Source organism: Ceratotherium simum, chromosome 1 (genome assembly GCF_057802395.1).
Source record: "Ceratotherium simum simum isolate JZ-2026a chromosome 1, ASM5780239v1, whole genome shotgun sequence".
NCBI classification, from domain to species: Eukaryota; Metazoa; Chordata; class Mammalia; order Perissodactyla; family Rhinocerotidae; genus Ceratotherium; species Ceratotherium simum.
The window spans coordinates 4803091-4822916 of NC_141900.1; the positions used below are offsets into that span (position 1 = coordinate 4803091).

At 43.7% G+C, this 19826-nt stretch overlaps 1 protein-coding gene across 1 annotated transcript in view; it reads left to right on the plus strand.

Moving 5' to 3' along the window:
• ABCA13 (ATP binding cassette subfamily A member 13) overlaps positions 1–19826 on the plus strand; it is a 420155-nt gene that overhangs the window by 310053 nt on the left and 90276 nt on the right. The window contains 4 exon segments of the mRNA XM_004438384.2: positions 6933–6987; positions 8429–8606; positions 11293–11408; positions 16853–17009. Of these exon segments, the coding sequence (XP_004438441.2) occupies positions 6933–6987; positions 8429–8606; positions 11293–11408; positions 16853–17009 (506 nt within the window).

The following is a 19826-nucleotide window of genomic DNA, read 5'->3' on the forward strand; positions in this document are numbered from 1 at the left end:
AAAAGTGACTGCTTGAATTGGAGACAAGTTAAGTATCTTGCTATCATAATGGATATTGGACAAAAGCACAGATGTGCATTTTTATAAATGACAAATATATAGAGTCTGGAAACCATAGAAGATGTGGCTATAATGAGAATCCTAAATGAGAAAACTAAGTTTATACATTTATACATTGCTGTGTGCCAATTCTTAGAGAGAAGAGCCAGAATATAAATAAGAATAATCAAACAAAAATCATTCAAATATATTCAAAATGTACATTCAGAAATGTCATTTCTGAAAACCTTTGAAGTGATGCTGGAGAGCCCTGAGTGAGCCTCTTGACTCACTTGTGGTGCTGAAACCATCCTCCGGGCCTTGAGGAGCACTGGGCCTTTCACAACGTCCACCCCAAGATTCTATCGTGCTACAATTGTTACCTAAATAACAGTTCTGAGCACACACAATACAATAGAAATAACAACCTAATTACAGAGACTGTCTATTGCAATAATGTCATTTTTACAATGAGAATATCAAAGACTGTAAACGCAGAACATGGATAAATTAGGATCCAGAATATTGGGGTTATAGATCTCACTCTGCTACCAATGGTGTTTGGCCTTAAATAAGCCCCTAGAACTTGCCTCTGCCTCAGGTTCCTTCCCTGAGGACCCCTCCCCCAACCCCTGCACCTGCATTTTCTCTAGGTTAGTCTCTGTCCCAGGAGAATCACATTTGGCAGGATTCCTGACCCGTGAGACAGATCGTGTCCCTCCTTTCTCTCTTCAGATCTGTGGGAGGAGCTCTGATTTCTAAAGTTCCGCTATTTGAAGGAGCACAGGGCTGTAGAGAGGAGTAGCATGTGTGAGTGGGCCTGTGTAGTCGTAATTTCTCCTCCCTGCTGCCTCTTGTTCAGGGGTACAGGGAACCATGGACTCTTGGGGAAGAGGGTTACCTGCTGCCTATGTTGTCTTTGTTCTTTCTCTCATTACTCTTTTATTTTTGAGAAAATAGGCACATATGTCCCCTATTTAAGTAACTCTAGGTCCCTCCTCCTTTTTACAAAATACAAACATAATCTCAGCACTGATACAAAGAAAGGTTAACTTGGTTTTGAAATAGGTTTAATCCCGCAGAGCTGCTTCTAGAGGATAACTGTGGTCTGGAAAGCATCTATTGTAGTGATAGCCAAATTGCAATATCAACATTAAAAGCTCACCCACCCTTCGTAAACCGAAAAGCTCCATGAGTTTCCCCAGTGCACACGTTCCGCCCATACCCTAAGAGGGCGGCACTGCCTTGCAGATGGTGGGCAACCCCCCGGATCTGCCCTCCTGCTGCCTACCAGCGCTGTGCTAGGGATCAATGAGTGTCGTCATACTGGATCCTTCCCTAGGGAGCTCCCTGCCTTCCTCCACACTCTGATCCTGAAACCCTGTTTGGTACCACAATCCTTGTCCTTCGGCCTTATGTGTAGTCCGGTCTGTGGGTTGCATCGCACCAGGTGTGGAGAACTCTGCGGGGAGGGCCTGCTCATTCTGCACCCATCGGCATGCTGCTATGGAGTGGGCACCTAGTTGGTGCAGGTTGAATGACTTCTTGGTCCTGGGAAGGAAGAGGTGTCAAATCTCTATTTGACCCTTGCTGACACTCCATTTGTGTCTGGTGGCCAGATTTCCACACCAAAATCAGGACAAAGCCAGAGTGTTGTTTGACTTCAGGTCTGACAGCGGCGCGCTGTTGTCTTACACAAGCTGCTGTAAATGCCCAGTCAGAGAATCTAGTCTCTGAAAGCAAGTTGAGGGATTTTCCTGCTTATGCAATGGCCTTCCTTCTCAAACACTGTAGTCTAAGGACCTTTCTTTCTCCATATCTTTCTTTTTAAAGAGAATTTCTTAATTTCGTGGTGGATGTGGGAGCAGCTGTGGGATGGAATTGAGCGTCATGGTGAACCTTTGAAGAAGTGCGTGGGACTCTTTGTGTTGCATTGAGCGCTGAGCAAGAGGGCTGTGTTCCAGGGTCGTTAGGATTCCTTGTTGGGCAGTGGCAGAGGAAGCGCAGAGCATGTGCACTTCTTCCAAAGATTATATTTAAATATTTACTGTGTGTAAAATATGTAAATTATAGGACTGGAAAGCCAGCGCCAAATGAAAGCTGTGGCCCCTCTGAATTATTTATGACTGGAGGGCCCCCAGAAGGAAGGGGCAGCTACTGGAAGGAAGGGGTTCAGGTATTGGCAGTAGCGGCTTCATACTTCTCAGATCCAGCGTGCAGCAGAACCTGGGAAGACTTATATTCCGGGAGCAAAAGCGCAGGAAGAGAGTGCAGGATGGCTGCCGTCGACAGGCTCCCTCTAAGGCCCGTTACGTGAAATGCATCAGCTTCTCCCCCTGCGGCCGGAGTTGAGGCTTTCGTTTCTGTGTTAGCATGTTGTTGGCAGCCACTGTGTCTCTCAGTGTAGTGGGAAGGTTTTCAGTGCCCTGTGTACTAATAGGTGATTTGATGGCAGAGGCACAGACCTGGGACTCTGGACGCATGGGTGCTGCCTATGTCAGGAACAGGCTACCGTTCCTCTCTGTTCCTGTTTCAGCTTCTGGAAAACAAGGGTGTGTCCAAGCTGGACCACTTCATGGGACTCCTTTTCCCTGGAGGAATCTATAATTGTGGGATGCTGCAAGCCGATTTACAAAGAAATGCATGCACATCGTACTAGTTTCTTTAACACAGAATTTTATCATCAGATTACTGAATGAGAAAATATATTATGAAAACATCCAGAATAGGGTCTGGCACATAGGGGAATTGCTAACCACAGGAGCAGTCAGTCATTTCATTGGTGAGATAGGGAACCAGATGTACTCTCACCTTCTAGATTAAAACCCTAAAAGGGCGACACCAATCCAGGATATTTGCGAAGTGGAGGGCAATAAATTCAAAACAGAGGAAAGAGGGTACAGAAAGCAAATAGTAGAGTACTGTTTTTGATCTTTCAGCCATGATTCTAACGATTTAAAGTAAGTAAGAAAACATATTTATACAACCTGATCAAAATAAAGATCCAACCATGGAGGTTTAAAATTTTATTATTGAACTTGCCATAAAAACGTTTGTAGCTTTTCACTGGAGAAAGAGCAGGGCAGGGCATTTGATCTCTAGCCCCTCTCCTTCCTGCTGTACAAATACATTCCTTGAAAAATCAGAAGTGTGTGCTGAAGGGAGGTGCGTGATACGCTTATGGGAAAATGGGTGGTGGTGCCTGCAGCCCAAGACTGGAATCCTAGCTACATCACAGGCTGCCAGACCTGGGAAGGTTTCTCAGATTCTGCACCTCAGATGCTGCTTCTGTAAATGGGCATAATAATACCAGTGCAACGGAGTTGCTCTATAAGAATTTATACAAATGACTTAATGTTCTGAACGACATACAGCATGTGACTATGGGTCGATTTTCACATACTTTGGGATACCAGCCCCTTCTCTCTGCTTACAAGTATGTAAGGACTCAGGACCTAAGAAGTGCCTCTCCCTTCCCTTTACACCTCTCAGTCCTTCTGCAAGAAGGTGTTTGGAAATTAACATCACCATCCAGCAGACATGAAAAAGGAGAGTGGGTGGGCAAGGAAGTCTAAGGAAAAGGTGAAATGTGCTGCAGTTAGAGAGTATGGAAGCATGATAACAGTCAGGCTTTTCAAGTGGGAATATTGGGAGAATAGGATAACAGGAGAGTTTTGAACTTTATTGTAAAGGGCATCCATGTCCAGATAGAGAATATGGACTCTATTTTTCTTTCTATTTCTTTTTGGGAATTCTCGAAGGCTGCTGGAGAGAGGATCGATGTTATTGGAGAGAGGCAAACCGAGAGGTGATGCAGTCAGGATGGTCCAGAGAAGGAATGCGATGTGTGTGCATGAGGCATGGCCATGTGGCATGGAGGTGAAATGGAAGTGACAGAACTTGACAACGTCTTGGCTATGTGGGGTGAGGAAGAGGGGAGACGAGGATTCATAATTTTTTTTTTTTTTTTAAGATTTTATTTATTCAGTTTTTCCCCCCAAAGCCCCAGTAGATAGTTGTACGTCATAGGTTCACATCCTTCTAGTTGCTGTACGTGGGACTCGGCCTCGCGTTGGACGGAGAAGTGGTGCCTCAGGGTGCTCCCGGGATCCGAACCCGGGCCGCCAGCATCAGAGCGCGCGCACTTAACCGCCAAGCCACGGGGCCGGCCCAGGATTCATAATTTTTGAGACTGCTGACTGGGAGGATGATGGAGACATTAATGGTAGTGGATAAGTTGAGGGAGGAGTACATTGGCAGGCTGAGGATGGGTTTTGTTTTGGATTTAACACACCCACAGGGCACATGGGTGCAGATGTATAGGAAATATCTTATCATAGTCATGGAGGCTCGAGAGGACCCAAGGATCATGTGAGGATACAGGGAGAAGAGAGCCCAGAGTAGGACTCCTGGCCATGCCTGTAGATGTTCTAGATGAGGAGAAGACTCCAGCTATGGAGGGTGTTCTGACGGCACTAATCGTCTGGAGTGAACACAGACCCCACAAGTCAGTGCCTTTACTTCAGACACCAGCTACACTCCCAGAGTCCCAGGTCACCCTCACTTTTGACCAGCTGGCTATAAATTTGAGGGTTCCCATGACCCCGTCAGTTTCGATAATTCCCTAGAATGGCTTACAGAACTCAGGAAAGCACTATGCTTGCAATTGCAGTTTTATTATAAAGGATGCAAATCAGGAGGACCGGCCTAAAGAAGGAACTCATAAGGCGAGGTCTGGGAGGTACGCAGACTTCCATGCTCTCTTCTTGTGGAATCCGAGTGTGTCATCCTCCCAGCACATCACAGCAATGTGTTCACCAGCCGGGAAGCTCCACCAAGCCTCAAGTCCCAGAGTTTTCCTTGGGGTTTCATTACATAGGCATGGTGGAGAAATCACTGGCTGAATGACTCAACTCAGTCTCCAGCCCTCTTTCCTCACAGAGGTCAGGCTGGCCCAAATTTCAACTCTCTTATTATGTGCTTTTTAATATTTTTTGAACCTGCCTCCTTGGACCAACTTCTCCCTCCAAAACATTGCGGACTGAATCCATTTCCTGTGCTCCATGACAATTCTTTAGCTGTCTGAAGACATTTTCATGCTGCCTCTTGCTCCATGGGTGTGTTTGTGTATTTTCAGGTTAAACGATTCCAATATTCTCCTGTGTCCTTAAAATAATATAATTTCCAAATCCTCACTCAGCTAACCACGTTTCTCTGGATGCTTTCTAATCTAGAATGCTCTTATTCATATGCGCAGCCTGGAGCAGCACATAGCATTGCAAATATGGTCCCACCATCTCCAGCACCCAGTGGGACACTTGCTACGATGGGCAGGATCCCATACTCTTATAAGCACTGTTTAAAGTCCATGAGCTTCTGTACAACCTCCTGACAAGGTTGGCTGTTGCTGGGCTGCTCACCATATGCAAGGCTGCCTGTGAGTCAGCACTTGAGCTAGAACAGATGGGAGCTGGCAGATACTGTATGGAGGTGGGTAGAAGTCAAGTTCGGGGAAAGAAAGACAGAAAAGGGAAAAACAGGTGGGTGTTATGGGTCCTGACAGGCAAGGGGTCAAGACCATGCAATTCAGTTCATGACGAATGTGGAAATCAAGTCCAGGATGTACGAAACCACACACAGGCAATCGGGACACACACTGGGAGCCTGGAATAGAACATTTGGACAATATTAACTTATAATCAAGGAAGTTGTTCTGGAAAACTGTATGGGAGACTTGCTGAACCAATAGCTCCCACTATTCTTTTGCTATGAAACAGTTTGCTTCAGTGTGTGGCTGAGCCCATGGTGAAAGAGAAAAAGGCTGGCAGAGCTGGAGAGGGGAGCAGGTGGCAAATGGACAGAAGTCAAGATGCCTGGTGGCAAAACTGTTGGGATTTTGGAGCAGTGTCGTCTTTTCATGCTCCGTGCCTTTTAATTTATTTATGTTTACTTATACCCCATGGTGTTTCTGTAAAGACTTAATGTGCCCTCATAAGTGAATGCAAAATACAGACAATAGGCTAAATTAAGTGAGCCAAAACAAGAGGAAAAATGTAGGAGCGGCACTTGAAATGGAGCCAGGACATTGGCCTGTTGTGTCGGCCTCCACATTCAGGCTGCACGCTTAGCTCCAGGCATTTGGAACAACCAATCAGAAGAGGGAAGATTCATTAGTCTCACAGCTGACAATAAGATGAAACGCTGTTTGCCTGAAGTTCCGGAGTTCTTGATACAACACTGACTGGGATTGGCTGGGGCGGGAGAGCACACCGTGTGATGTCAGGAACAGCCTTGGTGATAAAATCCTTTAGTTGATAAGTTGATGGCAATTTCTCCATATTGGCTGCTGGCGTTATACTAATGCACAAGCCCCAAAAAGCAAACAAAGAAGAACAAAACAACTCCAAAAACAAAATTGAACCAATGAAATGGTTCAGTTTTCCATCTAGGCTGGGCTTGATCTGGTTGTGAATTTTTGAGTATTGCCCTGGTTTCCATCAAATAATCCCCTTTTCATCTTGTCATTTAGCCTTTCTGAGTCTGTTTCCTCACAGTAAAATATGGATAATATATTATGTAGGCCAGAGGGATGCTTATAAGGATTAGACAATAACATGTGGTAACATGTTGGCACAGCACCTGTCATGTAACACATGTTCAATACATGCTGGTTTTTTCTGACAACAGCAGCGACTACAAATATCCTGGCACAAACTGCCATTTGAATTGCTTGATGGGATTTGCCATTCTTGGGTGCTAATGGACCATGCCTGGGTGAATCTACGAGGAGATACCTTACAGGCACAGAGGGTCTGTGTGGTTTGGAGGTGGGCTGTCTGCTCACCGTGCAGGTAGAAGGCTTGCAGGCTCACTTTTCGATTTGTCTTTCGCAGGAATAACACTCTATAGCCATCCATATGGAGGGGCCTTGCTGAACGAGGACAAAATGTGAGTTTAAGGAATGCTGGGGGTGTGAGTGGGCAACTATGGAGCAAAATCTTTTGGCTACTTAGGGGTGGTTTTGATCCCTCTTCTGTGTTTTCCCTGAGTGATGCTGGGATATGTAGTCAGTGGCATAAAGCTCGGGCATTTCTTTGTAAAGTGTGAGGAAAAGGATTATTAAAAGAGGAAGCGCATTGATTGAGCTTCAGACAGAAGAGCATATCATGCAACTGTATTTCTAAGTAGAAATTATTCTAAGGAGATGATTTCCCTGAAGCTCAGGGGACCCCAGTTCTTCCAGACACTTTTGTGGGTTAAAATCTTAAAACATGGCATTCATATAAGTACACATAGTAATACCTCCTTGAAAATTTCTCGTGCAAGACTTTCCTCAAAGTTCAGATGGAGACATGAGTGGTGGTAAAGCCAGAGCTCTTTATGAACAGAATTAAGTGTCAGTCTTCATTGTCTTATAAAAGGTGAAATGCTTTTGCCTGTCTTCTCCTTTTTCCCATCTTCCTTTGCTATCATACAGTTGACAAACTTTTAGTTAAAAATGGATAATAAGTATTATTTATGTATTTCTTATGACCTACAAAACTGAGTTGCAGAACACAAATCTGCTTACTGGGCGTTCTCTCCTCAAGTTGTTAGCATGGCAAGAAGCACGCCCTGCAGTTTGTCCTCATGTTCATATACTGATTTGCAGCTTCCACCTTCAGCAGCGTCTCTCACCTGCCCAGAATTCTAGGTATAGGCACATTCATGTCTATTATAAAGCAAGGTGGGATGGATGGGAATGTGTGGACTGTTCGTGATGAGTCTTTTCATCACGTTGGCCATCTGAAATACTGCCTGTGCACTGAGTGTTCCTAAAGAGGGGACTGTGATTGACTTGAGAGATATAGGGTATTAGTGCTCCAGCTCAAAAATGACCAAGAAAGTGTATAGTGTCTATTATTACAAAAATACCTGAATCTATCACAGGCTATTTTTGCTATTGTGAGAGACTAAATTCAGAGATGGGCCAGTGATGTGTGGAGCTATAGCTAATACCCACCCATCTGCCTCGCACAGGGGTTGCTGTCTAGCGAGTGGTCCCAACGTGGGCAAAGGCCACAGCTCACCATGGATGCCACTCTGCTGATGTCTTTTGTCTTGATTGGGAGTCAAACTCAGTGGTCAAGAGTCGACTTCAGACAGGCAGACTCTGAAATGTCCCTCAATTTTGCCCTCCTCACTTATGTCTTCTATACAGAAATCCATGTCTCAAAAGGCTGTTGAGGGGATTTAATGAGAATCCAGGCCCTCGGCCAATATGCCTTGCTGATCATAAGTTCTTAATTCATGATTTTCACTGCTGTATCCTCATCAATGATTGTTACTAACAGAAAGAAGACTTGTGTTCTTTGTCTAATGTCTGACGAGCTGTGTGTTTTGCCTACAGCCTGGAGAGCATCCGTCAGTGTGGTGTTGCCCTCTGCATTGTGCTGGGATTCTCTATCCTGTCTGCATCAATCGGGAGCTCCGTAGTGAGGGACAGGGTGACTGGAGCCAAGAGGTTGCAGCACATATGTGGCCTGGGCTACAGAACATACTGGTTCACTAACTTCCTGTATGACATGGTAGGATTTGGGAATGATGTTCCCTGTGCCTCCACATTGGTAATCTCTTTATGTGTGTGCATGTGTGTGTGTGTGTGTGTGTGTATGTGTGTGTATGTGTGTAGAAGAGGCTGGCCACCTCTATCTACAAAAGAAAGGATCATTTTATTGGTAAGCGTGTTTCAGGTTAAGTTTCCTTGACTTATCACCATCAGGCACTTGTAATTGCTTCGTAAGAGGGAGGACTGACAAGCCACAGGCTGGAGATCTGGGAAATTAGGGACCTCCACAGAAATGCAAAGATTTTTATCTGGAAGATGAGGAAATAATGGCCTTCAATATGCTCTTTTCAAGGAGCTGGAAGGTGAAGGAGAAAAATCATTAGAAGTGATCTGTCACCTGCGCCCACTACCAGCTCCAGTGTGACCAGAGCCCCTAATGTGTATAGCAGTCTTGGCATGTCCTGTATGTGGTCAACTCTCCAGTGGAAGCCTTCCAGGTCACTGTCTTTGTCCTTAAGAGGACAAGAATAATGCGGTATTATTCATTCCCTAGAGTTCAAGACACTTAACTGGAATCAAAAAACACATCTTCAGGTCAATGGCTACTTTCATTGTCGCGTAGAATTGTCCTTTATAGGAAAGTGATATCCTTGTTCTCATGATTGCGGCTCACCCTATGTCATGGAATATCTTACTTCAGTCAACAGAAGGCGGGAAGAACCTGACATTTACCAGGCACCTGCCAAATGCCAGATGCCACACTAGCTGCACAGAATCTGGTGTATTAACACATTGTTTTCATGTAATGTCTAGTCCTTTGACTTGACTTAGAATTTAGCTGATTTATTTCCTTTTAAACATGTAACAATTTACTTTTTACAATTTACATGGGTCACACCTAAGTGACTTCAACCTTTTAGGAGATCATTAGTGTTGTCAGAGTTTCCCCCAAACCTGCCTAGCGAGAGAAATCACCTGGGGCTCTGAGGAACAGTGACGTTTCCCTGGGCCTGTCCTTCATTCATGATTCTATTCTGTAGGTCTGGTGGGACTTAGAATCTGCATTTCAGTCAGCACCCAAGGAGATTTATGAATGTCAGCCAAGAAAGACTGAGAAATGCTGTCCTCAACCCCTTCATCTTTCCTGAAGGATACTCTTGAAGCAAGAGAGAGGAAATGACTGTCCAAGGTCATGTGTCCAGTCAGTGCAGAGCCAGCCTTTGAGTCCTGGTTCAGTTCTGTTCCCAGAGCTGTACACTCGTGCTGGCTGCTCCACTCTGCCATACTTTCCAATCAGTGATGTGCAATGACCACAGCCTTCCCAGAGAAAATGCAAGAGGGTGCCCCAAGAGAGAATAAGAACTTGCAAAGGAGAGCCATGTTTCCAGGAAACCAGGGAGATTCAAAGTTTCCAAATCCCCGAATCTCCGCCCTTTTTTGCATTCCTTGGTTTATTACCCCCTTATTACTCCCACTGCACGTGGCTCCTCTTTGCTCTGCAGATGTTTGCTGTGGGGTTTAGAGTGGGGAGGATTATTTTCATCTTGGTAGACTGTTTTCCACCTCACCCAATCATTCCCTGCCTAATCTATTCAATGGCTCATTTAACAGATATGTTTGAGGGCCTGCAGTGGGTCAAGGTGTGTCCAAGGTGCTGGGAATAAAGCCCTGAACAAGGCAGAGAAGATCTCTCCCCAAATGGAGTTTATGTTCTTATAGGAGGAATCAGAAAACAAACAAGTAAACAAATCAATACTCAAGATACAGTTGACCCGTGACTGGATTTATTGAGATAGTGAAAGAGGATAATGGGATGGAGGGTGATTTCAAATCAAGAGGTTAAAGCAGGACTCTGAGGAAGTGACATTTAAGCTGAGATCTGAAAAGTTAAGAAGGATTTAACCATGTGGATGGTGTTGAGGAAGAACTCTGCAGCCTGAGGCTCCAAAGCGAGAGGGAGCTGGTGTGTGAGAGCCCCCAGGGAGGGCCCTGTTGTCAGGCTGTGGGGAACACTGCAAGGCCGATGGGTAGGGAGGCAGGGAGTTCCTCGAAGGTGGTTATAAGGCAGGGCAAGGGATCTGTCCTTGGTTCTAAATGTGGGAAGAAGCCATGTTTCATGGAAAGTGTCTAGATTCCTAGACGTTTCTGAAAGGAGATGGGTATGGGTGGCTGTGTTAGTTTGCTTGGGACACTGCAGCAAAATACCACAGACGGGGTGGCTTAAACAACAGAAATTTATTTTCTCAGTTCTAGAGACTGTAAGTTCGAGATCGAGGTGTCACAGAGTTGGTTTCTCCTGAGGCCTTTCTCTTTAGTGTAGACGGCCGTCTTCTCCCTGTGTCCTCACATGGTCTTCACTCTGCAAGTCTGCGTCCTGATCTCCTCATCTTATAAGGACACCAGCCAGATTGGATCAGGGTCCACCCTAATGGCCTCATTTTACCTTAATCACCTCTTTAAAGTTCCTATCTCCAAATATGGTCACATTCTGAGTTCCTGGGGTATCAATATATGAATTTTGGGGGACACGATTCAGCCCCAAACGGTGATTCTCCAAGGCTAACTCCACTGCTACAAAACTTGTGATGTGCAAAATAGGAAATATACTTAAGTAGAAGGTGAAATGAAAGCTTCACGATAAGGAGATAATGATAAATATGCCCATCTGATGTAACAAGTCCCTCTTTGTCTTTTTACTTACTCAGCTCTTTTACTTGGTTTCCGTCTGCCTGTGCGTCACCGTTATTGTCGCCTTCCAGTTAACGGCTTTTACTTTCCGTGAGAACTTGGCAGCTGCGGCCCTCCTGCTGGCACTTTTCGGGTATGTGATGAGAAACGCTGCTGCAGAATTATGGTTTGTTTTCTGAGAGAGAAAACGCCCGGGATGGCTTTGAACCTGCTGTCTGCTTCATGATTTTCTCTCTTTTCAAGCAATTACATTGCTTCTACAAGGGACACTGAGCAAACAAGCCAGAGCAAGATGATGAACGCCCGTGGAGGGGGCGGGTTGACACAGCTGTAATGGAGATGGCATTGGCCCTGTCTCAGACGGGCCCTCAAGCTGTTTGACAAACTTGTGAGGTTGGAAATGGATTCTCTGTTATTCTCGCTTCAACATTAATCTGGAGCTCCAACACGTAATCCAGTTAGCTCTAAAATTGCCTTTGAGGAGATTCTCTCATGAAGCCCTATGTCTGGCATATTTTCCCTCTCCTGTGATATTAGTAGTTTGGAAATGTTTTGTCTAACTTATATCACTTGTTCTCAGAGGAAAAATAGCAAAAGCAGAAAAGTCATTTTATAAATTTCTCATTTATACACGCTAATCAGGATCATTGCTAGTGGTCCCCAAATTATACCTACTTGGTATCAGGAATATATAGTTGTGGGTCTTCTTATATGCTGCGCCTCTGTCTATATCCAGGCTAAGTATGTGAGAGATGCTTGCTAATAGTGGGGACAATAATTAACATACTAATTTATTATAATTCAAGGTTAATAATTTTTTTAAACAAAGCATTCTGCTTTATTTAAGCCAAGATTACAGGTAAAATTATTTTTACACAGATCACAGTTATATCAGTGACCCAAAACATCAAATTAGGGTACAGAGTTTAACTTAAACAAGTATATGTCATTATTAGAGGACTAGATATACGATAGGGGACAGAGAAAGACAGACAAACAAACCTTTCTGGAAATATTGATATTGCTACTCACTAATTCTGGCCTTGGAAATATTAATCACTCTCTCTAAACCTCAGTTTCTTCCCTGTAGAGCTCCAATTCTGGTGCTGTGAAGATTAAATTAGGTAGTTCATATAAACCTCACAAACAGTGACTGGCAAAAGTTCCCATTTAATTAATTTTAGCCATATTGTTACTATTAGAATTGTTTTAGTGTTTACAGGATATTATGTTTTAAGTTATAAAAAATGCTTATGGCAGACACATGCTCATTTTATTCAATCCGAAATTTATGTTCTTGGACGTAAAGATCTATATTGGTGATTCCTAGTGCTAAAGAAATGGTTTGATTTCAGTTTATTGATCTAGTTAGTGTTGTCATGGTGCCTTGGAGTGTGATTAAATAGACTTTGCTATAAATTATTTTTGAATTTAGGAGAGCAGATTTCATTAAGTTTAAAGTAAGGTAAAACTTAGACAAAAGCAAGTGGTTAGAAACCCCTAAGAAACACGTTTTTAGTCTCCATTCACCTTGTTTTGCTTGTGCGCCCCTTTAAGAGTCTGAATTAAGCTAAGAATTCTCTTCACGTGCATAAAGACAGGATTTTTCAAGGAATTTCTGGAGATTCACAGATTTCTTGAAGTACATTCATAGGCCAATAGGGGTGACGCAACTCAAGTGAAGAATTCTTAGGTGAGAGGGACTGAAAGGACCTGAAAAGATGACACAGACAGTGTTGGGGATCAGGCTAATTCTAGTGAAGAAGAGCCAAAGGGAGGCTGGCTAGAATCACAGGGTGACATCAGAGGGGCTGAGGATTAGTCCAGATTTAAACAGTAGTTCCTCCTTCATTGGATCCCAACCATGCACACAACTCTGGGACGGAGATCCTATAAAAGGAGGAGTGAGGCTCTGTGGGGTGCCACCGACTCCTAACCACCCCAGTGGACAAGAGGTCAGCTCACCCCTCTTGTCCCCACAAAGACCTGGAGGTGTAGGGGTCCAAGGACAATCTCAGGAGGGCCGAGTCCCGGAATGAGCTGAAACCTAAGAACATGGCCAGGCATTAACCTGGCTGTTTAATGGTTTGGAATCTGAAGATTTTAGGTCTTGGGTAAATGAATAGAGTCTCATAAGAGATAACAGAAAAGAATACCCAGTAAGAATTTTTTTTCTCGAGATCTCTCTCTAGCAAGGAAATTTGATATTTAAGCTGGAAAAGGGGGAGAATTAGCATCAAAAAGAGGAAAATAACGCCTAAAAATGTCAGAAAGAAAAGAGAACCTAACATATAAAAAATCAAAACCTTAGTAACGTATTTAGTGCTAAAGGATTGTGAAGATGAGGTGACAAATCTTGTTCTGAGTCTTAGAAAATTCATGCAATGTGGAGGAGGGGCCAATTTTCAAAGGAAGGAAAACCCCGTAAATTCTAGAATAATTGTGAACAGTATGCCAATATCCAGCAAATCCTAAAATAATGAAAGTGATATTATATTATATTTTAATAAAAGAGTAAAGATTGGTAAAAGCCACCATATGTTTCACTAAAAAATAATAATTATACTCTATAAGGAAATTTAATTTTTTTTTTTAAAAAATTAAAAAGAAACAAACAGGAAGACTGGAGCTGCCAATATGTTGATTTGAACCAAGTATTTGAAAGGTAACTAATGAATGTGTAGTAAAAAAAAGTGATGGATGCATAGCTGGTGAAAACCACACTCAAAGACTGTTCGTTAATGTAGCAATAGAGACTCTCCGGGGGCATCAATTCAGTCTATGTCTTTGCCTCTGATTCTTTTTTGCTTAAACAATGCTTTGATTTACTTGTCAAATATTTAAATGACATAATCCCATACGGAAACCTTATGTAATGAGTAATGAAGTACAGATTCTGAACAATCTCAAATAGAGCAGAGATTATAGTGACGTGTTAATTAGTCCCTCAAGTACAGATCAGGGTGTCCCTGCTGCCTAGCTGGACAGTGAAACTACCACATTCCCAGGTTCCATTCCTGGGTATGGACATGCTGGTCAAAGGAGGTGATGATCTTGCTGTGCCTTGTGCCAGGCCCACCACCTCAGATGCCGTGTGAGGTGCTGCTACCCAAACGCCCCTGACCCCCACATTCAGAATGTAACAGAGAGTTGGCTGGATACCATGTCGCATGAGGGACCAAGAAAGACCTGGCCTTCCGTAGCAGAGGCTTAGGAGGACCAAGATCGTTATCTTTCGCTGTTTGTAGGGCTGTCACATGGAAAAGAAAAGCAGCTTGTCATGTGTTGTTCCAGAATATAGAGTTTGGATCAGTAGTTTTTTTGTGTGTGTGTGTGTGAGGAAGATCGGCCCTGAGCTAACCTCTGCCAATACTCCTCTTTTTTTGCTGAGGAAGACTGGCCCTGGGCTAACATCCATGCCCATCCTCCTCTACTTTATATGGGATGCCGCCACAGCATGGCTCAACAAGCAGTGCATCGGTGCACACCCGGGATCGAACAGGCGAACCCCGGGCTGCCACAGTGGAGTGCACGCACGTAACCGCTTGCGCCACTGGGCTGGCCCATGGATCAGTAATTTTAAGAGATTTTTTTTTTTTTTTTTTTTTTTTTTGTGAGGAGATCAGCCCTGTGCTAACATCCGCCAATCCTCCTCTTTTTTTGGTGAGGAAGACGGCCCTGGGCTAACATCCGTGCCCATCCTCCTCCACTTTATATGGGACGCCGCCACAGCATGGCCCGCCAAAGCAGTGCGTCGGTGCGCGCCCGGGATCCGAACCAGCGAACCCCGGGCCGCCGCAGCGGAGCGCACGCACCCAACCGCTTGCGCCACCGGGCTGGCCCCTAAGAGATTTTTTATTCACTCTAAGAAGGAATTTTACAGCAATTACAGCTACCCAAAATTTGACTGACAAATTGCTACTAATGCTTATATTTCAGTTATAAAAAATACTTTGAATACTATTGTTTCATCAGCTTGTCAAAGCAGCCACATGAGGGAGAGTAGCACCTAATTTATGCCCAGAAGAGACAGTAAAGGTGAGAGAGGGTGTGTGGTGTATGTCAGCCTGCAGGGCTGATTCCTCTCTGAAGTACTTTTTTTCAGACAGGGGTGTTGACTGTTTAAAGCACCAAAAGTCATAACCTACCTATTTGGTAATTAATTTAATTTAATTATTTAATGAAAATTTAATTATTTGGTACAGAAACTATTTAAGAACAATTGCTTTAAAGTTCTCACCTCCGTCTTGTGCGCTCTAAAATAATTTTCTTCATGCTCAAATTATGAGACAGATTGTTGTTGAGAGAATTTTTGGAAGCACCCTATGATTTTATGTATAATATTACATATCTATTATATTTTCTGAAATATGAGCATGTATCCTTTGACCCAGGGACACATTCTGATATCATAGATTTCATATGGGAAAGGAACTATACTAAAATGATAGCTGTCTCAAGGGCCTAGCATCTCTCACATCATTTTGAAGTCTCATATTTTCAGAGTTAGTTAACGTATTAAGAAAACTCCAGGCATTTATAAGGCACTGAGGTATTTCATGTGAAACCACTAAATCCCTCTAAGAAAATGGGGTCAAGTTTACCTTGAGTGGGCAGAGAGCCTGTGGGGATATACAGGGGACTTAAGAGAAAGGTTGTCATTTAAAGTAAGTGACTTCTTTGCTGATATTCAGAACCATAATTGAAGTACCAGTTTCCTTTAGTGAGGTACAGTGGTATCGGGACAGAGAGAAGCTGAGGAAAGTTGGCTGTGAATGAAACCTGGCTTGAGGATATGGAGAAAGAAAGAAGGAAGATGGATCTTTTCATTTTAGGAACATTGCGGGTGTTTTCTTAGATCTTGATGTCATCTGAAACTTGTGGGGGCTGCTTCTAGGGTGACACCCGTTACCACCCAGCTTTGGGGCCACAGAGAAATGCATCCCATTTTCAGCTGCTTCTCCCTCTCAGCTGTGGAGCCTCACTCAAGGTAGCTGAACCTTGTTCATCCCTTTGCCTTATCTGTAAAATGGGATCACAGCACGTGCCTTCCCTGTTGTTGGAGTGAGATGAGGATTCCAGAACACCGTGGAAGCACACACAGTGCCCACATGGAGTGTAAAGGATGCTTTCTTTTTCATCTTTATGCCTTCTTCTTATGTAGAGCTCTACAGCTTTCCATTCCTGACAGCTTTTAACCCTCAGTCTAACAATTAGGTATTATTCCTGCTTTACTGATGAGAATCAGAGCAAAGGAGTGAGCTCAGGCATGCCCTTTGGGGGATGGGATGGTGGGGACATCAGCTGACCTTCTCCAGATCACAGAGCTTCAAGTCCAGGCTCACACGGGACCCAGGTTTGACCTCCCTGTGCTCTTCTCATCATATTGTGGTATCCTCCATAGCCCCAGAAAATGTGCTTTGTCTTTGGAAAATACTGTGGGATTTCTTAAGTAAAAAGTGTTTCTGTCCACTAAGTGAGGAAAAACGAACAGCCCAATATAACATCGTATAATTCAGTCTCTATACAAATAAATGTTACAGGAAAATAAACATGATTTTTCACTTTACTTTTCAGATATGCGACTCTCCCATGGATGTATCTGATGTCCAGAATCTTTTCCAGTTCAGACGTAGCTTTCATCTCCTATGTCTCGGTGAACTTCATCTTTGGCCTCTGCACCATGCTGATGACCATCATGCCCCGTTTACTGGCCATCGTCTCCAAAGCTCAGGTTAGTGGTCTTCAGCATGGCCTCTCCGAGGGCACTAGTCAGAAGAGGAGGTTGACTAGGCCTATTCGCTTGCTTTGCCAACTGGAATTAAATGGAAATGTGCAAGTATTCACCATCTTTAATCTCCAGAAAGACAAATTGACTCTAATTAACTAAACCATCTGTGCCTTAAAAGAGCTATGCCCAGGTTGGCAACAACTGACAAAAGCTGTGCAGGTTCCGCTACTCCAGTTGTGAAGGCAGACCTACGAACATGTTCACTGCTGCATCCCTGTTTGTTGATGAATTACTGATTGATGGTTGGAAGAGTGAATACGTGCCTGAAATGTGTCCTGTTGAAGTGTCACACGAGTAGGGGTCAGACATTCCTCTCTTTGGGGTCAGATGCTACAGGGTCGTAGCTCTTCGGGGTCACATACTACAGGGTAGGATTGGCTATAGTGGCTAACTACACTCTCAGACCACAGCAGATCTAGATTATTGGGGTGATTCTCTTCCTGGGGTCCCTGGAACATATTTAGTTTTGCTACTTTCAAAGTGTTGGAGCAAAAGGCTGCCCTGAGAATGGATCTGTGGTTAAGGAACATTTCTCTTGGTGAAGGACATGCCTCTCTCAAAGAACCCTCTCTCCAACAGGCCATTTGCATCAGCAAGTCACGTTTTGAGTGTCATGCCCAGCAGGCAACTAGGTCAAGCTGCATCGAGTTCTGCTGACACATCCCTCTTGTCCCCATCCTGCTCCTTACACTGATCTCTTCCCTCTGAGGCCTGGCCCCCGGTCTCGGCAGCTTTACCTCATCTTTCAGCCTTCAGCCTTCCCTGCACCATCCATGGGAAGGGACTTAGAGTTTGCACTCTTCTCTGACACCTTATTTCAATCCATTTCTTTCTTGCTTTTTTTCCTCAGCTCTGTCCACACCGTTCTCCCCTGACTCCTTGCTGTCTGCATGGACTCCCGATTCCTCAGTAGTCCTGGGTGTTTGATTGACACATAGACTGAGAAAATAGCCTGGAAAAGGCCTGGCCCTCCCAGTTCTGGAGGATGTGCTGCTGGTCGTGTCTCAAATGAGTCAGAGACAGATGCCTGTTTAATTGGGACAGGCTCATGTTCTCATGACCAGACTTGAAGAGACTTAGTAGACTCTCCAGTGATGGCTCAGAACATTTTTTATTGTTATGCCTCATGTTGTTATGCCTCCTATTTGTATAGAAGTAGTGAAGTATGTGAATATTTATTATGCGTTCAATGAAGGAACAATCTATTTTGGTGACTTTTACAGATCTGTTAGTGACACTGATCTGTATTAATGTGTCTAGCCTTTTTGCAGAACAATTAGTTGGCTTAAGCTTAAGGAGAATGCTGAAGTTAGCAGAAGCGGTGTACGGTTTCCCTCCTCCTCCATCAGGTCTCATATGACATGGGCCCTGAGGGATGTCAGTCATGGTGAACTAAGGTGAGAAGGAAAACAGACTCAAGGTAGATAAGCCCTACGGTGAGAAACTCAACGCAGAGGTCTGCTCTAGGGGTCAGGATCACAGAAAGAAAAGGAAAAAGAGGACGGATCATCCAGACTCAAAGAGGAAACTAGCCAGGAACCTTCGCATCCCTGAGATTGAATCACTGAGGTTGGTTGTTCCCTCCAGTTATAAATAGCATTACTTCCTTGGAGAGAAATCAACAGGCAATAGGTTGTTTGCAAAAAAATGAGTCAAACTCAATTGTTAAATAATGAAAGACATTTTATTTCTTTTGCTAAGGTCTTTCTTTTCCTTAGGTCTTTATTTTGATATTTGCTTAAAAATCTCAATATTATAAATGAGTGATTTCAAATATTCATTTGTAAGTTATGGAGCAATATGTTCTTATAGAATCAATGAAAGAAACCAAGAAAGGTAACTAGATTCTCAGATCAGTCTTTTTTTTTTTTTTTTTTTTTGTGAGGAAGATCAGCCCTGAGCTAACATCCGTGCTAATCCTCCTCCTTTTGCTGAGGAAGACTGGCTCTGAGCTAACATCTATTGCCAGTCCTCCTCCTTTTTTATTTCCCCAAAGCCCCAGTAGATAGTTGTATGTCATAGCTGCACATCCTTCTAGTTGCTGCACGTGGGACGCGGCCTCAGCGTGGCTGGGCAAGCGGTGCGTCGGTGCGCGCCCGGGATCCAAACCCGGGCCGCCAGCAGCGGAGCATGCGCACCCAATCGCTAAGCCACCGGGCCGGCCCTCAGATCAGTCTTAAAAGCCAGTATAACCAGTATTAAGCATTGTGTATACAAACTATAATGCTAGTAAGAGCAGTTTATTTTTTGCCAAGTCACAATTTATAAGCTGATTTCTATAGAAAATACATTTTGGGTTTTAACTCAACATGTGGAACATCTCTCTCTCCCATTGGTGAGGATTTGTCCGTGTTAGAATAGAGACAATTGTGAATTCCTTAAAGTCAGACCTAAAGTCATCATCATTAGTATGTCATTTCCTTAATTATCAGTTCCTGAGTTAAAAGTCTGTTTCTGTCTTATATCAAGTAACAGAAAATCCCTTCATGTGGTACATTGTTTGATCTAGGGACATAGTTTTGTGAAAAATGGGATTAATAAGCCTCTTTAGGACTGGTTGACATCTATAAAGAGTGATAGTCAAGATAAGAACTAAGGGAAAATTAAATGAAGCTTTCATGTTTTTCCTGTGTCTAAATGTGAAAGACAGTAAAGCACAATATAACAATAAATGCCCCTAAAAGTCTTTATTGAATTTTCTATTGCTCCCAAATCACATTATTTAAGATTGCACTTATACTAGTCATCTTATAAGTTTGC